This window comes from Equus caballus, chromosome 15 (genome assembly GCF_041296265.1).
Source record: "Equus caballus isolate H_3958 breed thoroughbred chromosome 15, TB-T2T, whole genome shotgun sequence".
Classification (NCBI taxonomy): Eukaryota; Metazoa; Chordata; class Mammalia; order Perissodactyla; family Equidae; genus Equus; species Equus caballus.
In genome coordinates, this window is record NC_091698.1 from 99,296,297 (window position 1) to 99,315,154 (window position 18,858).

Genomic DNA, 18,858 nt, shown 5'->3' on the forward strand with positions numbered 1-18,858 from the left:
CTTTTTGATTAACAGAACTGATGGCACTGTAGAAGGCAAAATTTGTAAGTTTAAAAAATGGTGACATCCTACAGGTCTTTTTTTATTTTATTTTATATATATATATTTTTTTTATTTTTGAGGAAGATTAGCCCTGAGCTAACTGCTCTTTTTGCCGAGTAAGACTGGCCCTGAGCTAACATCTGTGCCCATCTTCTTCTACTTTATATGTGGGACGCCTACCACAGCATGGTGTGCCAAGTGGTGCCATGTCCACACCCAGGATCTAAACCGGCAAACCCCGGGCCACCAAAGCGGAACGTGTGCACTTAACTGCTGTGCCACCAGGCTGGCCCCAGGTCTTCTTATAATCTTATGGGTAGTTTGCAAATCAATGTCACATTTTACAAGCTAAATCCTAAGGTGCAGAGACTTTCATATCTCAATTTGTAGCTCTATTTTGTTTATTGTTTTCCTCCCACTCTTAAGTAATATAAACTCAATATAGGACAATTATTATACATAAGGGTAGAAGAAAGGAAAAAATGCATTATCATAACTTATAAATAGCACTTTAATATTTTGGTATATTTACTTCCAATATTTTTACAAATATTTTCATTTTATGTAGCTGTGGTTATGGTTATATCTAATTTTGCAATTTGGCTTATTTCACTTTTCACTATAACACAAATATCTTCCATATTTTTATGAACTCTTCACAAACATGATTTTAAAAGCTGCATATGGGGCTGGCCCGGTGGCATAGTGGTTAAGTTCGTGTGCTCTGCTTTGGCAGCCTGGGGTCCAACAGTTTGGATCCCAGGCATGGACCTACACACCACTCATCAAACCATGCTGTGGTGGTGTCCCACATACAAAATAGAGGAAGACTGGCATGGATGTTAGCTCAAAGACAATCTCCCTCAAGCAAAAAGGGGAGGATTGGCAGCAGATGTTAGCTCAAGGCCAATCTTCCTCACAAAAAAAAAAAAAAAAAAAAAGCTGCACAATGCATAATGTTCCACTGAATATACATACCACTGTTTACTTAACTATACCTTTCTGCTGGATATTTAAGTTGTTTTTGATTTTTCAGTATTATAAATAAGAAGGTTGATAACATTTATGTATACATTTTTTTCTATATTTCAAATTATTTCTATTGAACACTCTGTGTAAAGTGAAATTTCTGTATCCTGGTTCTAATGGGCCAGCCCTCTGGCCGAGTGGTTAAGTTCATGCATTCCACTTGGGCGGCCCAGGGTTCGCCAGTTCAGATCCTGGGTACAGACCTACACACCACTCATCAAGCCACGCTGTGGTGGGGTCCCAAATAGAAGAACTAGAATAACTTACTACTAGGACATACAACTATGTACTGGGGCTTTGGGGAGAAAAAAAGGGCACTTAATAAATATCAGATGATGTCTCTTTGCATATTATAATGGATTTAATTCTACCTGTTATTCTCAGGAAGAGTTAGGTGAGAAATACGATCAAACTACACACACTGGCCAGAAAATACTACTACCCTCTCACTGCTGAATGGCAACCACATGAGCTAGACATTTGCCATAAACCAGCCCGTGTCAGCTATATTTTGGTAATTCCTGGTATTCCTGCCATAATCTAGTATTCCCTTTATAAGTTCAAGATTTTGGAGTACATGAGAGAACACAGCAACCTTCCGTGTTTTGAAAGAACCATCAAAGATGTAAACCAAATTTTTGTAACTATGTATGGTGACGGACATTAACTAGACTTATTGTGGTGATCATTTTGCAATGTATACAATTACGTTGTATACATGAACCTAATATAATGTTATAAGTCAATTATACCTCAGTTAAGAAAAAAAGAAGTAAATCAAAAAAACAAAATCCAAAAGAGTAATTCTGACCTATGCAACATGTTAAAATGCAGAAATCAGACTTTCCAAATTCTGGAATCTTAATCAAATAGCTAGCGACTTTTGTGATCTCAACAGGAGACACACACATTTGAAGTGTTTTTTTCCTTTTTTAAAAAATATTTTTAAATTATAGACAATATTTACATTTGTGTATATATGTTAGTATATATTTATTTTTACAGTTAAAATTATACTGCACAGTTTTGTATATTACTTTTTTCATAACATGTATTTTCCTTTCCTACTAAAAATGTATTCAATCACATTTCTGATATTGCTCAAGCAATAGTATCGTTACACCATATTTGTATTTTCTCTTATGACTAAAAGTCCCAAATTCCTCACATTTCTAGTTCAGCAGGAAATTCAGGCCTGGATTCCATGGGCAGACCCCATCGGGTTACTGTGTCTTGGTACATTGTGAGCAAGGTGTAGTGAGGCTCTCTCACATTCTGTTTCCTGGCCTTAAAGACTTTATTGTGATCCTACCAGCCTTTGATCTCCACTTGTTTTAGGGACCAGAAATAGCATTATGTTACTATTATTTATAATTAAAAAATTAAAATTCATTATGTAATAATCATGCTTCATGCAAATAAAGAAATGCTGTTTTCCAGACGGGGGAGGGGGCGCCTAGCTCATAAAAACACATACTGAAACATTTACTTTACTCGCAGTTGGCAAACTTACTGTAAAAACCAAATATATTCTCTCAGGCACATCCCTCACATCAAAATAGAACTCTTTATTTCTGAACAGTGTCTTTTTAACTATCTTAAATGGTTTGAAATATTTTAAAGATTTTATTTATTTATTTTTCCTTCTTCTCCCCAAAGCCCCCCAGTACATAGTTGTACATTCTAGTTGCAGGTCCTTCTGGTTGTGCTGTGTGGGACGCCGCCTCAGCATGGCCTGATGAGCGGTACTAGGTCCGGGCCCAGGACCCAAACCAGCGAAATCCTGGGCTGCCGAAGCAGAGTGTATAAACTCAATCACTCGGCCACAGGGCCAGCCCCTGAAGTACTTTAAGAAAGGATTTTGAAATTAAGCTTTATGTTACTATGGACTCTGTCAGGTGGCTCTAATAGTCTGTCATTTGAGAGGATTCTACATTTTGCTCATTATAATTCTAGCAGGTAAAAGTATCCTCACCATATACACCACGCACTTACCAGGGAGATTGACTTCCATCAAGTATTTCAGACACAACATGTTTGGATGAAGATAGCAGTCTTCAGTTATGTCTGGAAAACGTGGCAAATCTAAAAATGTGGCAATTTCAATCATTTTTTTATAGATATCCTCATAGTTAGGCCAAGACTGAAATAAAAGAGAGACAGTCAAGCTAACAATTTTTGCAACATAAATTATTTTTAAAAATTTCTGATTTTAAAAATAATATATACTCATTGAATAAAATTTGGAATGTGGAGAAAAGCATGAAGGGGAAACCACCCATAAATCCCTAATATCCTAACTTAGCAGTTTTAAAAGTATTAACACTAAATTAAGAAGCTACTGAAATTCTATTTGGCTCACAAAACTCTTACTGGCCTTACCCATGATACAGTAAAATCAGTCCTTCTTGTCAGTCATGGAGGAATCTGGGGGAAGGGACAAAGCTGTGACCCAACTGGAGTTACAACGTTGTCATAACTGTTCTAAAACACAACTTCCCTCTCACCCTTCATTACCAGCACCCTCTCATTAATCTTCAAATTCAAAGCTAACAAATTTAGTTCACTGTTGCATACTATTCACATGCTTCTATGTGGGAGATAACACCAGGGTTTAAGTCTAATAGCTAAAAATCCACAATTCAATTTCATACTAAACTCTCCCACATAGTAGCATATAAGATTCTTTAATAGATTTCAGAAAAATCTATGAGCTAATATCAATACATTAATTCTGTTCGGCACTTTAAGATCATCCCCGTAGTTTATTGGGTATGCTATTTATATTTTTGCAATTTATAAACATTCCTGACATTAATACTACATATAATTTTTCCTCAATTACTTATCCATTCAAATAAAACTATCAAATTTAGTCTATTCCATGCAAAGTACTTTGGGAAATATAAAGATGAATAAAACAATCCCTTCAAGGAGTTTATCATCTAGAAAAGGAGATAAAATAACTATAGTACAAGATAGAAAATTATCAAGTATCCCAAGTAAGATTTAAAAAAAAAGGGCTTCTGGGATTTCAGAAAAACTAACATTTCTCATATTGGTAGGACCCTCTTAAAATTGGGCCTGAATACAAACATTTTGGAAACCTGTTTGGCAGTATCTATTAAAGTTGAGCATGTGCACATTCTATGACAAAGCAATATCCGCTCCTAGCTACATATACCCAACAGAAATGTGCAAGCATGTCCACAAAAAGACATGTACTAGAATGTTCATAACAACATCATTTGTAAAAGCCCCAAGTTTGAAACTATCCAAATGCCATCAATGATAGAAAAGATAAGTAAATTTCGATATAATCTCAAAATGAAACACTATATAGCAAAGAAATGAATGCTCTACAAGCAACGATATGAATGAATCTTCAAAACATAATGTTGACATAAAGAAGCCAGATGCAAAAGAGAATGAGTCCATATACATAAAGTACAAAACTCGGCAACTCAGCACCAAGCTTCATACCGTTAGAAGTCAGGAGAATGGTTACTCTTGGGGTAGGGGGAGGTAAGGACTAGATGTGAGCACAAGGGTGGAGCTTCTGGGGTGCTAGTAATGTTGTTTTTCAATTTCGGCATGGATTCAGGTTGTGAAAAGTCATCACATTTGTGATATGTTTACTTTTCTGTATGTCTAGTTTACCTCAATAAAAAGTAAAAATAAAAAAGTGGCAAGAAAAGAAAAACACCAGTTAACCAAACTATTTTGTATAACAGAACTGCTTCACACATCATTTTGCAGGAGACACAGTCTAGTTGGCAAATTCAGAGTTGGAAAGACCTTTAGAAGTATATGGTCCAACTTCACCAGACCCCGAGCAGGCCCAGGTTTGGCTCTTCTTGTAAGTCTCCAGTGATGGGAACTCAATATCCTCCCCGAAGGTAGGCTGTTTCATTTTTAACAGGTCTAATCATTAAAAAGTTCTTCCATACTCTCAGTGAAAACCTCTTTCCCAATTTGAGTTTAAAGTCAATTAAACCCCCAGCTGGTTTTGAGAACACTGCTCAGTCATCATGTCTTGCCCATCTTCTAAATGTATGAATGTGTTTGGGAGCCAACTGAAGGAATGAATATTTCTGTTGAATTTTACTTTGTTAAATTCAGCTCACACGCAATTATAAAGCACAAGGAAATGCTTTACAATGGTACAGTGGTATGCTTACAGAAAACAATCATACTGTCAATTTCTACAACTTATAATTATGCTTGACTTTATTTTTGATTGTAAAGCTATAATCTTCTTTGTATAATAGTCCCCCCTTATACGCGGTTTCACTTTCTGCGGTTTCAGTTACCTGTGGTCAACCGAGGTCGGAAAATACTAAATGAAAAAATTCCAGAAATAAACAATTCCTAAGTTTTAAATTGCATGCCATTCTGAGTAGCGTGATAAAATCTCATGCCAACCTGCTCCATCCCACCTGGGAGAATCATCTCTTTGCCTAGTGTATCCATGCTGTTCTGAATGTATGTATAGGAAAAACATGGTTTCAGTCCTACCCATGGTTTCAGGCACTTAATAGGGGTTTTGGAACATATCCCCCTTGGATAAAGGGAGACTACTGTAGTATATTTTCATACCACTACTTCAATATCTAAACTCTTGAGTTTTACTAGGAGAAAAAGGCCTTCAGTTTATGCTATATTATTAACATAAGATTAATCCATAGCTGAAGAATATAATTCTGTCAATCCAAAGTAACAATATAACCTTTTTAAGTCTTTTTTAAATGTTAAGATAGAGTAATTCTATTTGTACACTAAAACACTATTCATATAGTACTTTAATCTGTAAATTCTAACCTGTAAATTTAAAAGAGAAAAAAAGAAAACAAATTTTCCGTGACCTTTGGGAGGAAACTGTCTTTTTTCTTTATAAAATTAACTCATTTAGACATCTGCTTCACTTTGTACAGAATTTGAAGCATCTTTTCAAGTTAAGACAATTTTAACATGACCGACAAGATTTAAGGCAACCCTAATCCTTTAAAAAAATGCAGGTAGGAGATGTACTTAGGTACTTTTATCTGCAAACAAAACACTAGAGCAGTAAAGTTCCCCTTAGAAAAATAGTAATCTCAAAAAGCCAATTTAATAGATACGAATTCCTAACAAGCAATTGTAAGGTCATTAATCAAAAGGAATCCGGTGAGCTAAAAAAGATTTAATGTATTTTCAAAATGTCCACACTAAAAGTGGGTATGTCAAACTAAATATCTGGTGACAAAAAGGCCACCATTCTTTCACATACGAACTCAGAATAAAATAACTATTAATAACGCAAATCTACATAACTATATTAGAGTTGACAAAACATTATAGATTCTCCAAGTCTCGATTCAGTATGGTAGGTTTTACTTTTTAAAACTTCATTTATTTTTAAACAGACTGACTTTTTCTTTTGCATAATATTGAAGACGTTTTTTAAATGGTGGCTACAGGGTTTCAATATCATTTTACTTATTTTCTTACCAGTCTTCTATCATTGTTATAAACTTAAGTTGTCTCCAATTTTATACTAGTATAAATAATGCCATGATGAATATATTTAAGCAATATTTAAATTTGATTATAAAAATAATACACGATCATTATAGAAAATTTATGAAATATACTATAGTAAAGACAATAAAAATTGCTCACAACTTAGAGAAAGCCACTGTTAGGCTCTTGGTGGACAGGCAGATCCATTTTTATAACACTGGGATTTAAATCCAACAGCCTCTCTGACATCTCTGCTTGGATCTCTCTCCACTACGTCAAACTTACATATTCCAAACTGACTTCATCTTCCACACCTCCAAATTGTACCCTCCATCAGTGTTCCTTACCCAGTCACCACAGCCGAACATTGAGGAATCATCCCTGATACCTCCCTTTGCTCACACACCACATCCACACAGACTGTTGACTCCACCTCAAAACTGTGTATTGACTGCTGCTACCTCTCACTACTTCCACTACTATTTCCCTGCTCTAAGCCTCCATCACCCCAGATCTGGGCTACCAGCCTCCTAACTGATATCCGCATATCTGCTTTTGCCTCTTTGAAGCTAGCAGCAAGAGTGGTATTTTAAAAAGCAAATCTGATACGTCACTCTCCCACTAAAATCTCTAATAGTTTACATGGCTCTTAGGCTAAGTTCCTGAAAACCTCTGTACAAGGTGAATTAGATATATATAGTTTCGTCTCCTGCATTTTCACCTAATATTATATTTTGTGAATATTTTCTAATGTCAACAGATAGCCTATAACAATACCATTCTGAGTGACTGGAAAATATTCCCCTCTATGAATCCATCATTTCCTTATTACTGGACATCTATGTTAGCTGTATAGTACATGCATACATATTAAGCAGCTATTAAAAAGTGTTTTCATAGGCTGTTCCATAACTTAGGAAAATATTCATAGCACAACTTTGAGTTTAAAAATGCAGGAGAGGGGCTGGCCCCATGGCCAAGTGGTTAAGTTCATGTGCTGTGCTTCGGCGGCCCAGTGTTTCCTGGTTCAGATCCTGGGCGTGGACATGGCACCGCTCATCAGGCCGTCCTGAGGCGGCATGCCACATGCCACAACTAGAAGGACCCACAACTAAAATATACAACTATGTACCGGTGGGATTTGGGGAGAAAAAGCAGAAAAAAAAAAAAAAGAAGAATTGGTAACAGTTGTTAGCTCAGGTGCCAATCTTTAAAAAAAAAAAAAAAAGGAGACAAATTTGTACATATTCTTCAATCCTAATTTTGCAAATATGTTATGTACATTAAATAAGACAATCAAAAATACCAGATGTTAATGCCATCCATTAGAAATTGGATTGTGGATGATTTTTATTCCCTTCTTCATACATTTCATTATATTCTACATTCCCTTTAATCATTCTGAATATATTACTTTCGTAAGAAAAAAAAAAACATTCAAAAACATATTACAATGGTCCGAGAAATTAAACATAGACTTACCATATGATCCAGAAATTGCACTCCTGGGTATATGCCCAAAAGAAGTTAAAGCAGCAACTCTAACAGATATTTGTACACCAATGTTCACAGCAGCATTATTCACAATAGCAAAAAGGTGCAAACGACCCAAATGTCCATGCAGGAATGGATAAACAAAATGTGGTCTATCCATACAATGGACTATTACTGAGGCTTAAAATGGAATGAAATTCTGACCTATGCTACAACATGAATAAACCTTAAAGATATTATGCTAGATGAAATATGCTGGACACAAAAGGACAAATGTTGTATGATTCCACTTGGATGAGGTACAAGAATAGCCATAGAAACAGAAAGCAGAACGGTGGCCCTCAGGGCGGGGAGGAGGGGTCATGGGATGTCAGTGTTTAATGGGCACAGAGTTTCAGTTTGGGATGATGAAAAAGGTCTGATGGATGGTGGGGATGGATGCACAATGTGAATGTACTTAATCCCACTGAACTGCACACTTAAAAATAGTTTCAATGGTAAATTTGATATTGCGCGTGTTTTGCCACAATTTTTAAAAAGTATAAAAAAGGAACCTAATTAACATCTGCCTAAAGAAAAAATTCCCAACATATTAGAGAGGTCATAATTAGAAGGTCATCTTAGAGGTCATAATAATAAAGCTGCAGATTAAAAAAATCCAACATATATAAAATCTACAACCATCTAAAATCTATACTACTTGCTAATATCTACCTTTATCTTATATAAAAGATCTTAGCAATAGAAACATACATTTGGGGTGAGGATGGAATTATTAAACTGTAACTATTAAATATGGAACACCAAGATATGGGTCTGCCTTTCCCAAAAGACAAAATATACTCAGCAAAAAGAAAATATAATACCTGCCAAATCTCTTGCTCAGGGCCTCTCTGTCCAGAAATTAGGCTCATTACCATGTAATGGTTCTAGTGTAAGACTGAAAGGGATCTTCATAGCGCCTCAAATGAGGTAAGAGTTATAACTGGACATCACCACTGCATGCTCTCTCTGCTGCACACAACGTCATCAAAAGGATCAGAATGCTGCCTTCTGCCTCCCACATCACTTGAGGTGGTGGCCCAACTGTCCCTACAGGCTTTGGCTATGGACTAACTTCCCTACACATCTGCTCCCATTCCAACCAAATCAGGCCAGTCCGGGGGGCCCGCACTGCTGGCTCAGCAAAGTCTCTGACCTTCGGCAGAAGGCTGGGAGCATTATTACTTAGCATTGTTTTAGAGACTAAGACCATAGTGAAACATTTTTGTTTCTATCCCATTGTCCTTAGCCCAGAGAGGGGAATCAGGCTTTAATTTTGACAAGATGCTAAAACATGCTAACTATCACATAATAATTAAACATTTAATGACTGTTAGAATAGTCTTATTTTGACTTTTAGAAAGTGCATTCATGTATAGAACACACCCAAGAGAAGGGTCTCATAGAAGCCACTAGATATTTTACGGTATTTTCATTTGGTGTGTGGAATCCCTGCTGTATTAAGTAGAATAAGAAGACGCTCAGAATCCTGATTAAAACTTTGCATGTTTAGTAAGGTATAACAACATTTGTTTTATACTGGCCCTTTGATTATCTGCTAATTTGTCTAACTGTACCTCAAATCTCTTGTGGAACAAGAGTTGTGTAGAACAAGATGGAATAACAACAGAAAGAAAGACAGAGGCAGAGAGATAAGACGAGTCTGCACTGCTCAAAGCATCATCCCTATCAGAATCACTTGCAAGATGCTTCTTAAAAATGCATATTCCTAAGGGGCCAGCCCCGTGGCCAAGTGGTTAAAGTTCCACGTGCTCCCCTTCAGCGGCCCCAGGTTCCCAGGTTTGGACCCCGAGTGTGGACCTACTCTATTCATCAGCCATGCTGTTCTAGGCATCCCACATACAAAATAAAAGAAGATTGGTACAGATGTTAGCTCAGGGCTAATCTTTCCCAAGCAAAAAAAAAAAAAACAGAACAAAACAAAAAAAAGAGGAAGATTGCCAATAGAAGTTAGCTCAGAGGGAATCTTCCTCTCACACACACAAAGAGCATATTCCTAGATCCCACACCAGACTTAATGAATCAATCTCTCACACTGGGTCTAAGAACCTGTAGTTTAAACAAGCTCTCCAGGATATTCCTATGCAAAAACATAAAATGCAGTGGCTTCCCATCTTCATTTTTCTTGCAGCCTAGAAGAGACCCTCAGATGGTTTTACTCCATAAGCTTGAAAAGCAAAGAGCAACCACAAATTCCAGCGATGGGTAAGATGTGGGAGGCCAAGAACAAAAGAAAACATCAGCTGGTTTCTATTCATGCCGTCTGGCAGTAATAATTCTGGAAGGAGTGGGAGTGAGGAAAACTGAGAACACCTGTTATCATTACACTCGCCCTAATTTCCCTCAGGTAGATTTTAAACCTGTCAGACTATTATTCCAACAATGATTGCACAAACAATCCCCAAAGCTACATGGGGCCTACAGAGTAAGATGGTGAACAAATCCAGAGTAAAGTTTGAAGACTTCGGGTGTATTAAAACTTGATCTAGTACGACCTTTCTTTGGAGGTGCTTCATAAGTGACTGACAGCTCTGGAGGAGTCTTTTTCTTCCCTCAACCAACAGGGACCTAGTTTCAAAGGTGTAGGATTGCTCCAAGGCAAAATGAATCATTGTGGCAAACTGCCACTCAGTGGGTTAGGCTGGACTAGCATTACATCTTTTCTTTTTACTCACTCAGAGAGAAGATTAGAATGTTGTTGATCAACATTCAAAATACTTGTGAAGTACTACAGAATGAATTTCCAGTTTCCTCTTTATCCTTTCTTGCTGAGTCTAGTGAGGGATGACGAAATGACTAATTCTCGAGAGGATATAGAAACAGTGTCAAGGACCATGGTGGAATAATGTTTACGTTACACATTATCTGTTTAGAAATTGGTCTGTGGGTTTAAAATATATAAAAATAAAGAAAATCAAGGCTGAAAAGAGAAAAGTAGCCCTACTGTCTGTAAGAACTGGCAGAATGAATTATGTCTGTAACAGAGACAAGTGTATCTAGTGATTTGATTATTTGGTATTCCGTATAGAGACGGTGTCCCTGAAAGAGACTAGATTTTCAGTTTCTTCTACCAGATGAACTGAAAGGTTTTTGCTAGAAGTAAATGATGCTTTGAACCAGCACCATACTCCAGAAACTGAGTCAAAAATAAAGCAGCAGAAGAGGCAGAGGCAGAAAAAGGAGGTTATCTTCAAATTAAGGAAGGAAGTAAAATGAAAAGGATATCTAACTGGTGTTGGGATATTCACAACTCAGAAAAAGGAGATGGGTGGAAATACTAAAATCTAATTTGCACACCTGTCTTCTCTCCTGAGCTTTGCTCTTATGTCAGGGTAATGGCAGGAAGATTCAATCTCACGGCCTGCTCAGAAAGAGAAAACAAACCACATCAATACTCTCTGTATTCTGTATTCCATTCCCCTATGTTTTAAGTGAGTTTTGTCAGATTTGTTGTTATTGGGTCAGAGGGGCCCACTTAAATACTACCAGAACAACGTAAGGGAAAGAAATAGTTCACCTAGGATAAAGGTTTAAGGGTCTTTAAAGGTTTTTTCTTTTTTTTTTGGTTTCGTTTTAAGGTGTGCTCAACTTTCTGGAATAACAAAAACAAAACCAAACCAAACACAGAAGAAAAACAGTCCCCAGCAGCCCACACACACAAAACTCCACTGGCATTATCTTCACCGCCATCTCCTAGAACAATTGCACCTTTTGTCATTTCTGGTGGAGGTACAGCTGCTGAAGAAGCCAAGACTTAGAGGAGAAAGCAAAGACATGGAAGGAGGGAAGAAAATGCTTCCTTTGTTAATGAAAAGCTGTTTCCATTTAAAAGTTTCAACATACTATGGAATAGTGAATGCACTTTTGTGAGCAAAAGCAAAGCATACAATGAAGAAAAGCTGCCTGTCAATTAAATAAACAGTCATTTGAAGACACCCCCTTTCTTGAGAAAGCGGGGGAGAAGGGAGGGAATGTGGACTACTACCAGTCGTGGCTGAAGATGTGTCTGAGAGGTACAGTAAATACGACACAGGGCTTCTAGAGTGATACAGATTCATTTAATTACGACAGTAAGAAATCACAAGGTTAATAGGTTTTTTAAAAGACCACAAGGCTATAATAAACTGTTCTAGCATGCATTAAAAATGGAGTGCTTGGGAAAGTATTTTATTGAATTTCACAAATTTCCACTGAGTTTATTTTCCTTCATGAAGCAATGCCTTAAGACAGGTAGGGACAAGCTAGAGTTTCTGTTACACAACAGCAGGCTCTTGTGATAAACCTGATTACAATACCCTGCCAGAGGTGAACTTCCTGCTTAGCTATTAAAAAAAAAAAAAAATTGAGTACACTGCCTCACCCTTACTTATCCTTATTGTTGTTTTGAAGCCAAGATTCAGCTGAGAAAAAGCTAATACGACAAGCACCTGTTAATCCAAGACTTTCTATTACAAAGGAAAATTAATAAGGAATAAAAGCAATGTCAGAAGTAATGACACAGCACTGGAATATATTATTTATGGAGGAGGATAAGATGAATTCCACATGTAGTAATACATAAGATTCACAAAACAGTTCACCTCACGTTTTCAGTCTACTAGAAATACCTTAATGGTCGTAAATCTACCATGTAGTAACTAAAAATACTTTTTTATGTTCAAACTCTAGTCTTCTGAAATTTGTGGTGAACACCATATGTGAAATATGGTCTTGGTCCTGTGGATGAGACATTTTAAAAACATGCTGTCGACTTGCACAAGGACAAACCTTATGAACAAAAACAAATTTATGAATTGATGACCAATGAGACCTTGCCAACTGAACAGGAGACAGTAATTTGTTTTGGCCCCAGCATCAGAGCTGGGAAAAACGTACTGGCGTCCTCTTTCTTAAGATGTGTCTGTTCTCCAAACAGTCTGCTGATTGTTGCATAGCTATGTTCAAATTTCACGTATCTGTACCAAAGAAGAATAAAAGCTGGTATCCAGGGGCCGGCTCCGTGGCCGAGTGGTTAAGTTCACGCGCTCCGCTGCGGCGGCCCAGGGTTCGGATCCTGGGCACGGACATGGCACCACTCGTCAGGCCACGTTGAGGCAGCGTCCCACATCCCACAACTAGAAGGACCTGCAACTAAGATATACAACTGTGTACAGGGGGGTTTGGGGAGATAAAGCAGAAAAAAAAAAAAGATTGGCAACAGTTGTTAGCCCAGGTGCCAATCTTTAAAAAAAAAAAAAAAGCTGGTATCCAGAAAAGTAGATAACCCCAAATAATTTCTACTTGATTCTGGAAGAGTTACGTGATTGTTTTTGCAGCAGACTGACCTTTGCCATCATTCGGCTTTCTTGAGGCTAACCTAAAACCTAGTTCTGGGAAGCAGAGGTGAGGGGAGGCCTGGGCTGAGCATGCAGGGTGCTGCGGGTGCTGGGCCAGGATCAAACTGAATCACAGATAATCCACATGAAATCACTGCTTCACTTCCCAAATACAAGGTACGACTCTCCTAAAAGAAGTATCATTAATGTAGCCTCACATACAGGTTCTGTCTGGTATAATTCACTATTGGTTTCAGTATATTGCTGAACAGTACAAGTTAACTGATAAGATTATTTATTTCACACACTGGTTTTCATGAGTGATACTGACACACCCATAACTCCCCTTTTTAAATGTCCTTGCTTATAAGCAGAAGTTATATTCCTTACACATTTATCACTAAAATATTCATAGAATGCTTTTTTATTTTTTCAGCCAAATGCCACTATTTAATGGCCTCCTGGTATATTATGTAATAAGTACATGAGAAGCAGTCTGGAATTTTCCCTCTTATGTAGAAAAAACTCCCCAACAGATCAATTTGAAATTTCCTGAAAACAAAGTATTTAAACTTATTCTGTGTTTTAGCTATTTCAAATCACTTACTCAATAAACACAGACTGAGTCCTTACCATGTATACAGAATTACATTAGGTCTTATGGATAATAAAACATAAGCATTAAATATGGTCCCAGCTCCCAAAGAGTAGTTGGGGATGCAAGACATACACAAACAAACCCAAGCAACACATATTGCCTTTTACTCCTCTGTTTCATAAATTCTATTTAGACTACATCCTCCAGCTGCCTTTAAAATCTTGAAACATACAAAAGAATACATGTAATGTATCTGTAAACTATAAAGCCTGATAATAAAATGAGCGCCCATGAACCCACTCCCGGACTCAGGAACTGGAACACTACCAGTACCGGGGCCTCTACCAGTGCACTACTTCCCCAGCCCTCCCCTTCCTCCTCCCCCAGAAGTAGCTAGTATCCTAGACTGTGCTCATCACAATCCTGCTTTTTAAAAAAATTTTATTATACACATAAATATATGTAAATAAACATCTTTAGGTTAGCTTCTTTCTGAGCTTAACAAAAATGGTATGCTGTATGTAGTTTTCTCAGTCTTGCCTTTTACACTCAACAGAATGTTTCTTAGATTCATTCATGCAGCTTGTTGCTCATAATTCATTCAGTTTCAAAGCTGTTTGAAAATGTCACTGTCTGACTTCACATCTTATCCATTTTCCTGTTGAGAGACATTTAGACTGTTTCTAGCCCTGTTTTTTCATTACCTAGCTGTCTTCTATCTGCCTTTTATCCCCCAACACAAAACCCCATCAATAGAGAACTAGCTAGGTAAACTGTGACATATTTTTACTGTGCAGCTCTTAGAAAAATGAGAAGTTAATAACTAAATTGCAGTTATACAAGAGAATATACCAGTCTTAGAAAATACACACTAAAATATTTAGGGGTAATGGGACATGATAGATGTAACTTACCCTCAATGATTCAGAAATAGAATTGCATAGATAGATAGAGAAAATAGCACAAATGATTAAAAAATGGGATAAAATGTTAACAATAGTTGAATCTGGGTATAGGATATATGCGTGTTCTTTGTACTATTTTTATTTTTGCAACTTTTCTGTAAATCTAAAATTATTCCAAAATAAAAAGATTATTTTTGAAAAAAGCTCTCCAAGATATAAGTGAAAAAGGCAAAGGGCAATGGTTATTGGTCACCAAGAAATAATTTCGTATTATTTTTTACGCTTATATTTTCTACCAAAATCTCTATAAGAAATTGTTCCCCAATTTTACCCCTGTCCTCCTACTCAAGATTAACTTAAAAATAGTCAACAAAAGAGATTATTACTAGGGCAAGTATTTTGTGTAAACAAACAAAAGCCTATAACCATGACCCTCCAAATAACACGGTCCAGTTGGGGGAAAATTCTTAAGCAAAGATCAGACTAGAGAGAATATTCATGAAGAGAGATTATAATTTTTTTTTTAAATCCATAATGAATGAGAAATGAGATACTTTTAGGCACTTGAGAAAGAATTGTTTAGGTAACACCTAAAAAGCATCTAAATATTGACTCTACCTCTAAATGTCTAAAAATTAGTATTCATAACATCCCATTTCTGCCCATGAAGAATTAACTACTATAGGAACTGACTTCCCACCGTAACCAATCAGAGAACTTGAAAAAATATATGAAGTAACCATTTTGGGCACTGGACAACAGGAAGCACAGGACTATTATCCCTGAGAGAAGAGAAACAAATGGCTTCAGTTTACTGCCTGGAGGCAGTTTCCAAGCTGCAATGCAGGGAGTGGGGAGTGAAACCAAGCCTGGCGGTCTTGCCGAGCTGAGGAGACAGAGGTGGAGTTCCTGGAAGCTGAGGTGGCTATAATTCGTGGGCAGAGTACCAGCGAGGGTAAAGCTGCACAGAGAGAGAACTCCAGAGATCTACGAAGGTGTCCTTTCAAATCTTTGGCTGAGTACCAATCTGTGCATGTGTGAGAAAAACCTGAGGCCAGGGGGAAAAAAAAAAATCACTAGATTTTTCCAATGAATCCAAATAATTCCCAGAGCTCACACAAGGCCCCAGCCAGAGTGGAGAGACTTCACAATAATGCGGGCATTGGGTACAGTCTTCTGAAGAGACCGGACAGGCCTTAGTGGTGGGACTGAGTTAGCCCCAGAATAAGGACGCTGGACCAGGCATAAAAAAGCTTAAAAACAAGCTTCTAAAGGATCAAACTGATCTCCAAGTTACCTAATTCTACACCAGAACAAAAATCTAGCATCCAACAACACAAAATTTACAATGTCTGCATCCAATCAAAAATTACCAGGCATGCAAAGAAGCAGGAAAATATGACACATAATCAGGAGATAAACCAATCAATAGAAACAGTTCCAGAAATAACAAAGACAATGGAATTAGTAGAACCTTAAACCATTTATTACAAATATTGTCAATATACTCAAGGATATAAAAGGAAACATAATGAGGGAAATGGAAAAAAATAAGACTAAAATGGAACTTCTAGAAAAGAAATGTATCCTGGATGGGTTTAACAGCTGATTACAGACTTAGGAAGTAAAGATCAGTGAATGTGAAGACACGATCATAAAAATTATCTAAAACAAAACACACTGAGGAAAAAAGACAGAAAAAAAAGTCAGTGAACTGTGGGACAATATTAAGTGGTCTAACATGTAATTAGTGTTCCAGAAAAAAATCAAGAAAGGACAGAAAAAAATATTTGAAGAAACAGTGGATGCAAAATTTCCAAATTTATGAAAACTATACACCCACAGATCTAAGGTCAATGAATCCCAAGCAGGAAAACATTAAGAAAACCATGCCAAGGCACATCACAATCCAATTAATGAAAAACAGTGATAAAAAGACAAAACTTAAAAAGCAGCTAGAGGGAAAAAAAGATACATTACATAGAGAAAAACAAAGATAAAAATGACAGCAGACTGACTTCTCATCAGAAATCAGGCAAGTCTATATATGACAAGCCCACGGCTAACAACATACTCAAGGGTGAAAAGCTAAAAGCTTTTCCTCTAAGATCAAGAATAAGACAAGGATGCCTACTTTCACCACTTTTAGTCCATACAGTACTGGAAGTCCTAGCCAGAACAATTAGGCAGTAGCAAGAAATAAAAAGGAATCAGTAAAACCGTCTCTATTTGCAGGTAACATGGTATTAGATATAGAAAACTCTACAGACTCCCCCAAAAACTTAGAACTAATAAATTAATTCAATAAAGTTGGAGGATACAAAATCAACATATGAAAATCAGTTGCATTTCTATACATCAACAATGAACTATCAAAGAGAAATTAAGAAAACAAGCTTTTTTACAACTGCATCGAAAAGAATAAAATACCTAGGTTTGGGGGCCAGTTTCATGGCCAAGTGGTTAAGTTCCCACGCTCCACTTCGGCAGCCCAGAGTTTTGCCGGTTTGGATCCTGGGCGTGGACATGGCACCGCTCATCAACCATGGTGAGGTGGCGTCCCACACAGCACAGCCAGAAGGACCTACAACTAGAATATACAACTGTGCACTGGGGGGGCTTTGGTGGGGAGAAGAAGAAGAAAAAAAGGAGATAGGCAACAAATGTCAGCTCAGGTGCCAATCTTTGGGGAAAAAAAAAAGGAAATAAACAAAACAAAAGACAAATGACTTTTTCTTTCGAGGAAGATTAGCCCTGAGCTAACATCCGCAGACACTTCTCCTCTTTTTCTTTTTTTTTAAAGACTGGTACCTGAGATGTTAATCTGTTGCCAATCTTCTTTTATTTTTTTCTTTTCTTCTTTTCCCCAAAGGCCCCCAGTAAATAGTTGTATATTCTAGTTGTAGGTCCTTCTGGTTCTGCTATGTAGGACACCGCCTCAGCATGGCCTGATGAGCAGCGCCATGTCCACACCCAGGATCCAAACCAGCGAAACCCTGGGCTGCCAAAGTGGAACATGTGAACTTAACCCCTCAGCCACAGGGCTGGCCCCATAATCCTCCTCTTTTTGCTGAGGAAGATTGACCCTGAGCTAACATCTGTGTCCATCTTCCTCTATTTTATATGTGGGACACCTGCCACAGAATGGCTTGACAAGCAGTGCATAGGTCTGCACCTGGGATCTGAACCAGTTACCCTTGGGCTTCTGAAGCAGAGTGCACAAACTTAATCGCTACACCACTGGGCCAGCCCCAACAAACAGCTTTTTAAGGCAAAAATAATCCCATCATGTTGTGTGATTTATAACAGGTAAGAGGAGGGAAGTGGAAATATATTGTTCTAATGGTCTTACACTAAACATGTACTGGTATATTATTATTTGAGGTAGACTGTGATAAGTTAAAGATGAATACTGTAAACTCTAGGGCAACCACTTAAAAAAAAAGAGGTATAATTAACGAATCAATAGGAGATAAAATGGAATCATAAAAAAATTCTTAACTCAAAAGAAGGCAAGAAAAGAGAAAAAAGGAATAAAGACTAGATGGGACAAATAGTAGTAAGGTGGTAGATTTAAACCCAACTGTATTTATAATTACATCAAACGTAAATGGTCTAAACAGTCTAATTAAAAGGGAGAGGTCATTAGACTGGATTAAAAAAATCAAGACTTTACATACTGTCTAAATATAACGACTCTAAGTATAAAGACACAGATAAGAAAAGACTGGAAAAACACATATTGTGCAAACATTAATTTAAAAATAAGTTGGAGTGGTTATGTTAATATCAAACAAGGTAGATGTCAAAACAAGAAATATTACCAGGATGAAAAAAGGGCACTACAAAATGATAAAGGAGTCAACTCATCAAGAAAACAAAATATCCTAAAGGTTATGTACCTAGTACC

At 37.2% G+C, this 18,858-nt stretch overlaps 1 protein-coding gene across 6 annotated transcripts in view; it reads right to left on the reverse strand.

Moving 5' to 3' along the window:
* TAF1B (TATA-box binding protein associated factor, RNA polymerase I subunit B) overlaps window positions 1-18,858 on the reverse strand; it is a 73,148-nt gene that overhangs the window by 22,411 nt on the left and 31,879 nt on the right. For all 6 annotated transcript variants that reach the window (XM_070235906.1, XM_023619552.2, XM_023619553.2 and 3 more), the window contains one exon: window positions 3,067-3,214. In XM_070235906.1, coding sequence (XP_070092007.1) covers window positions 3,067-3,214 — 148 coding nt within the window. The remainder of the gene's footprint in view (window positions 1-3,066; window positions 3,215-18,858) is intronic.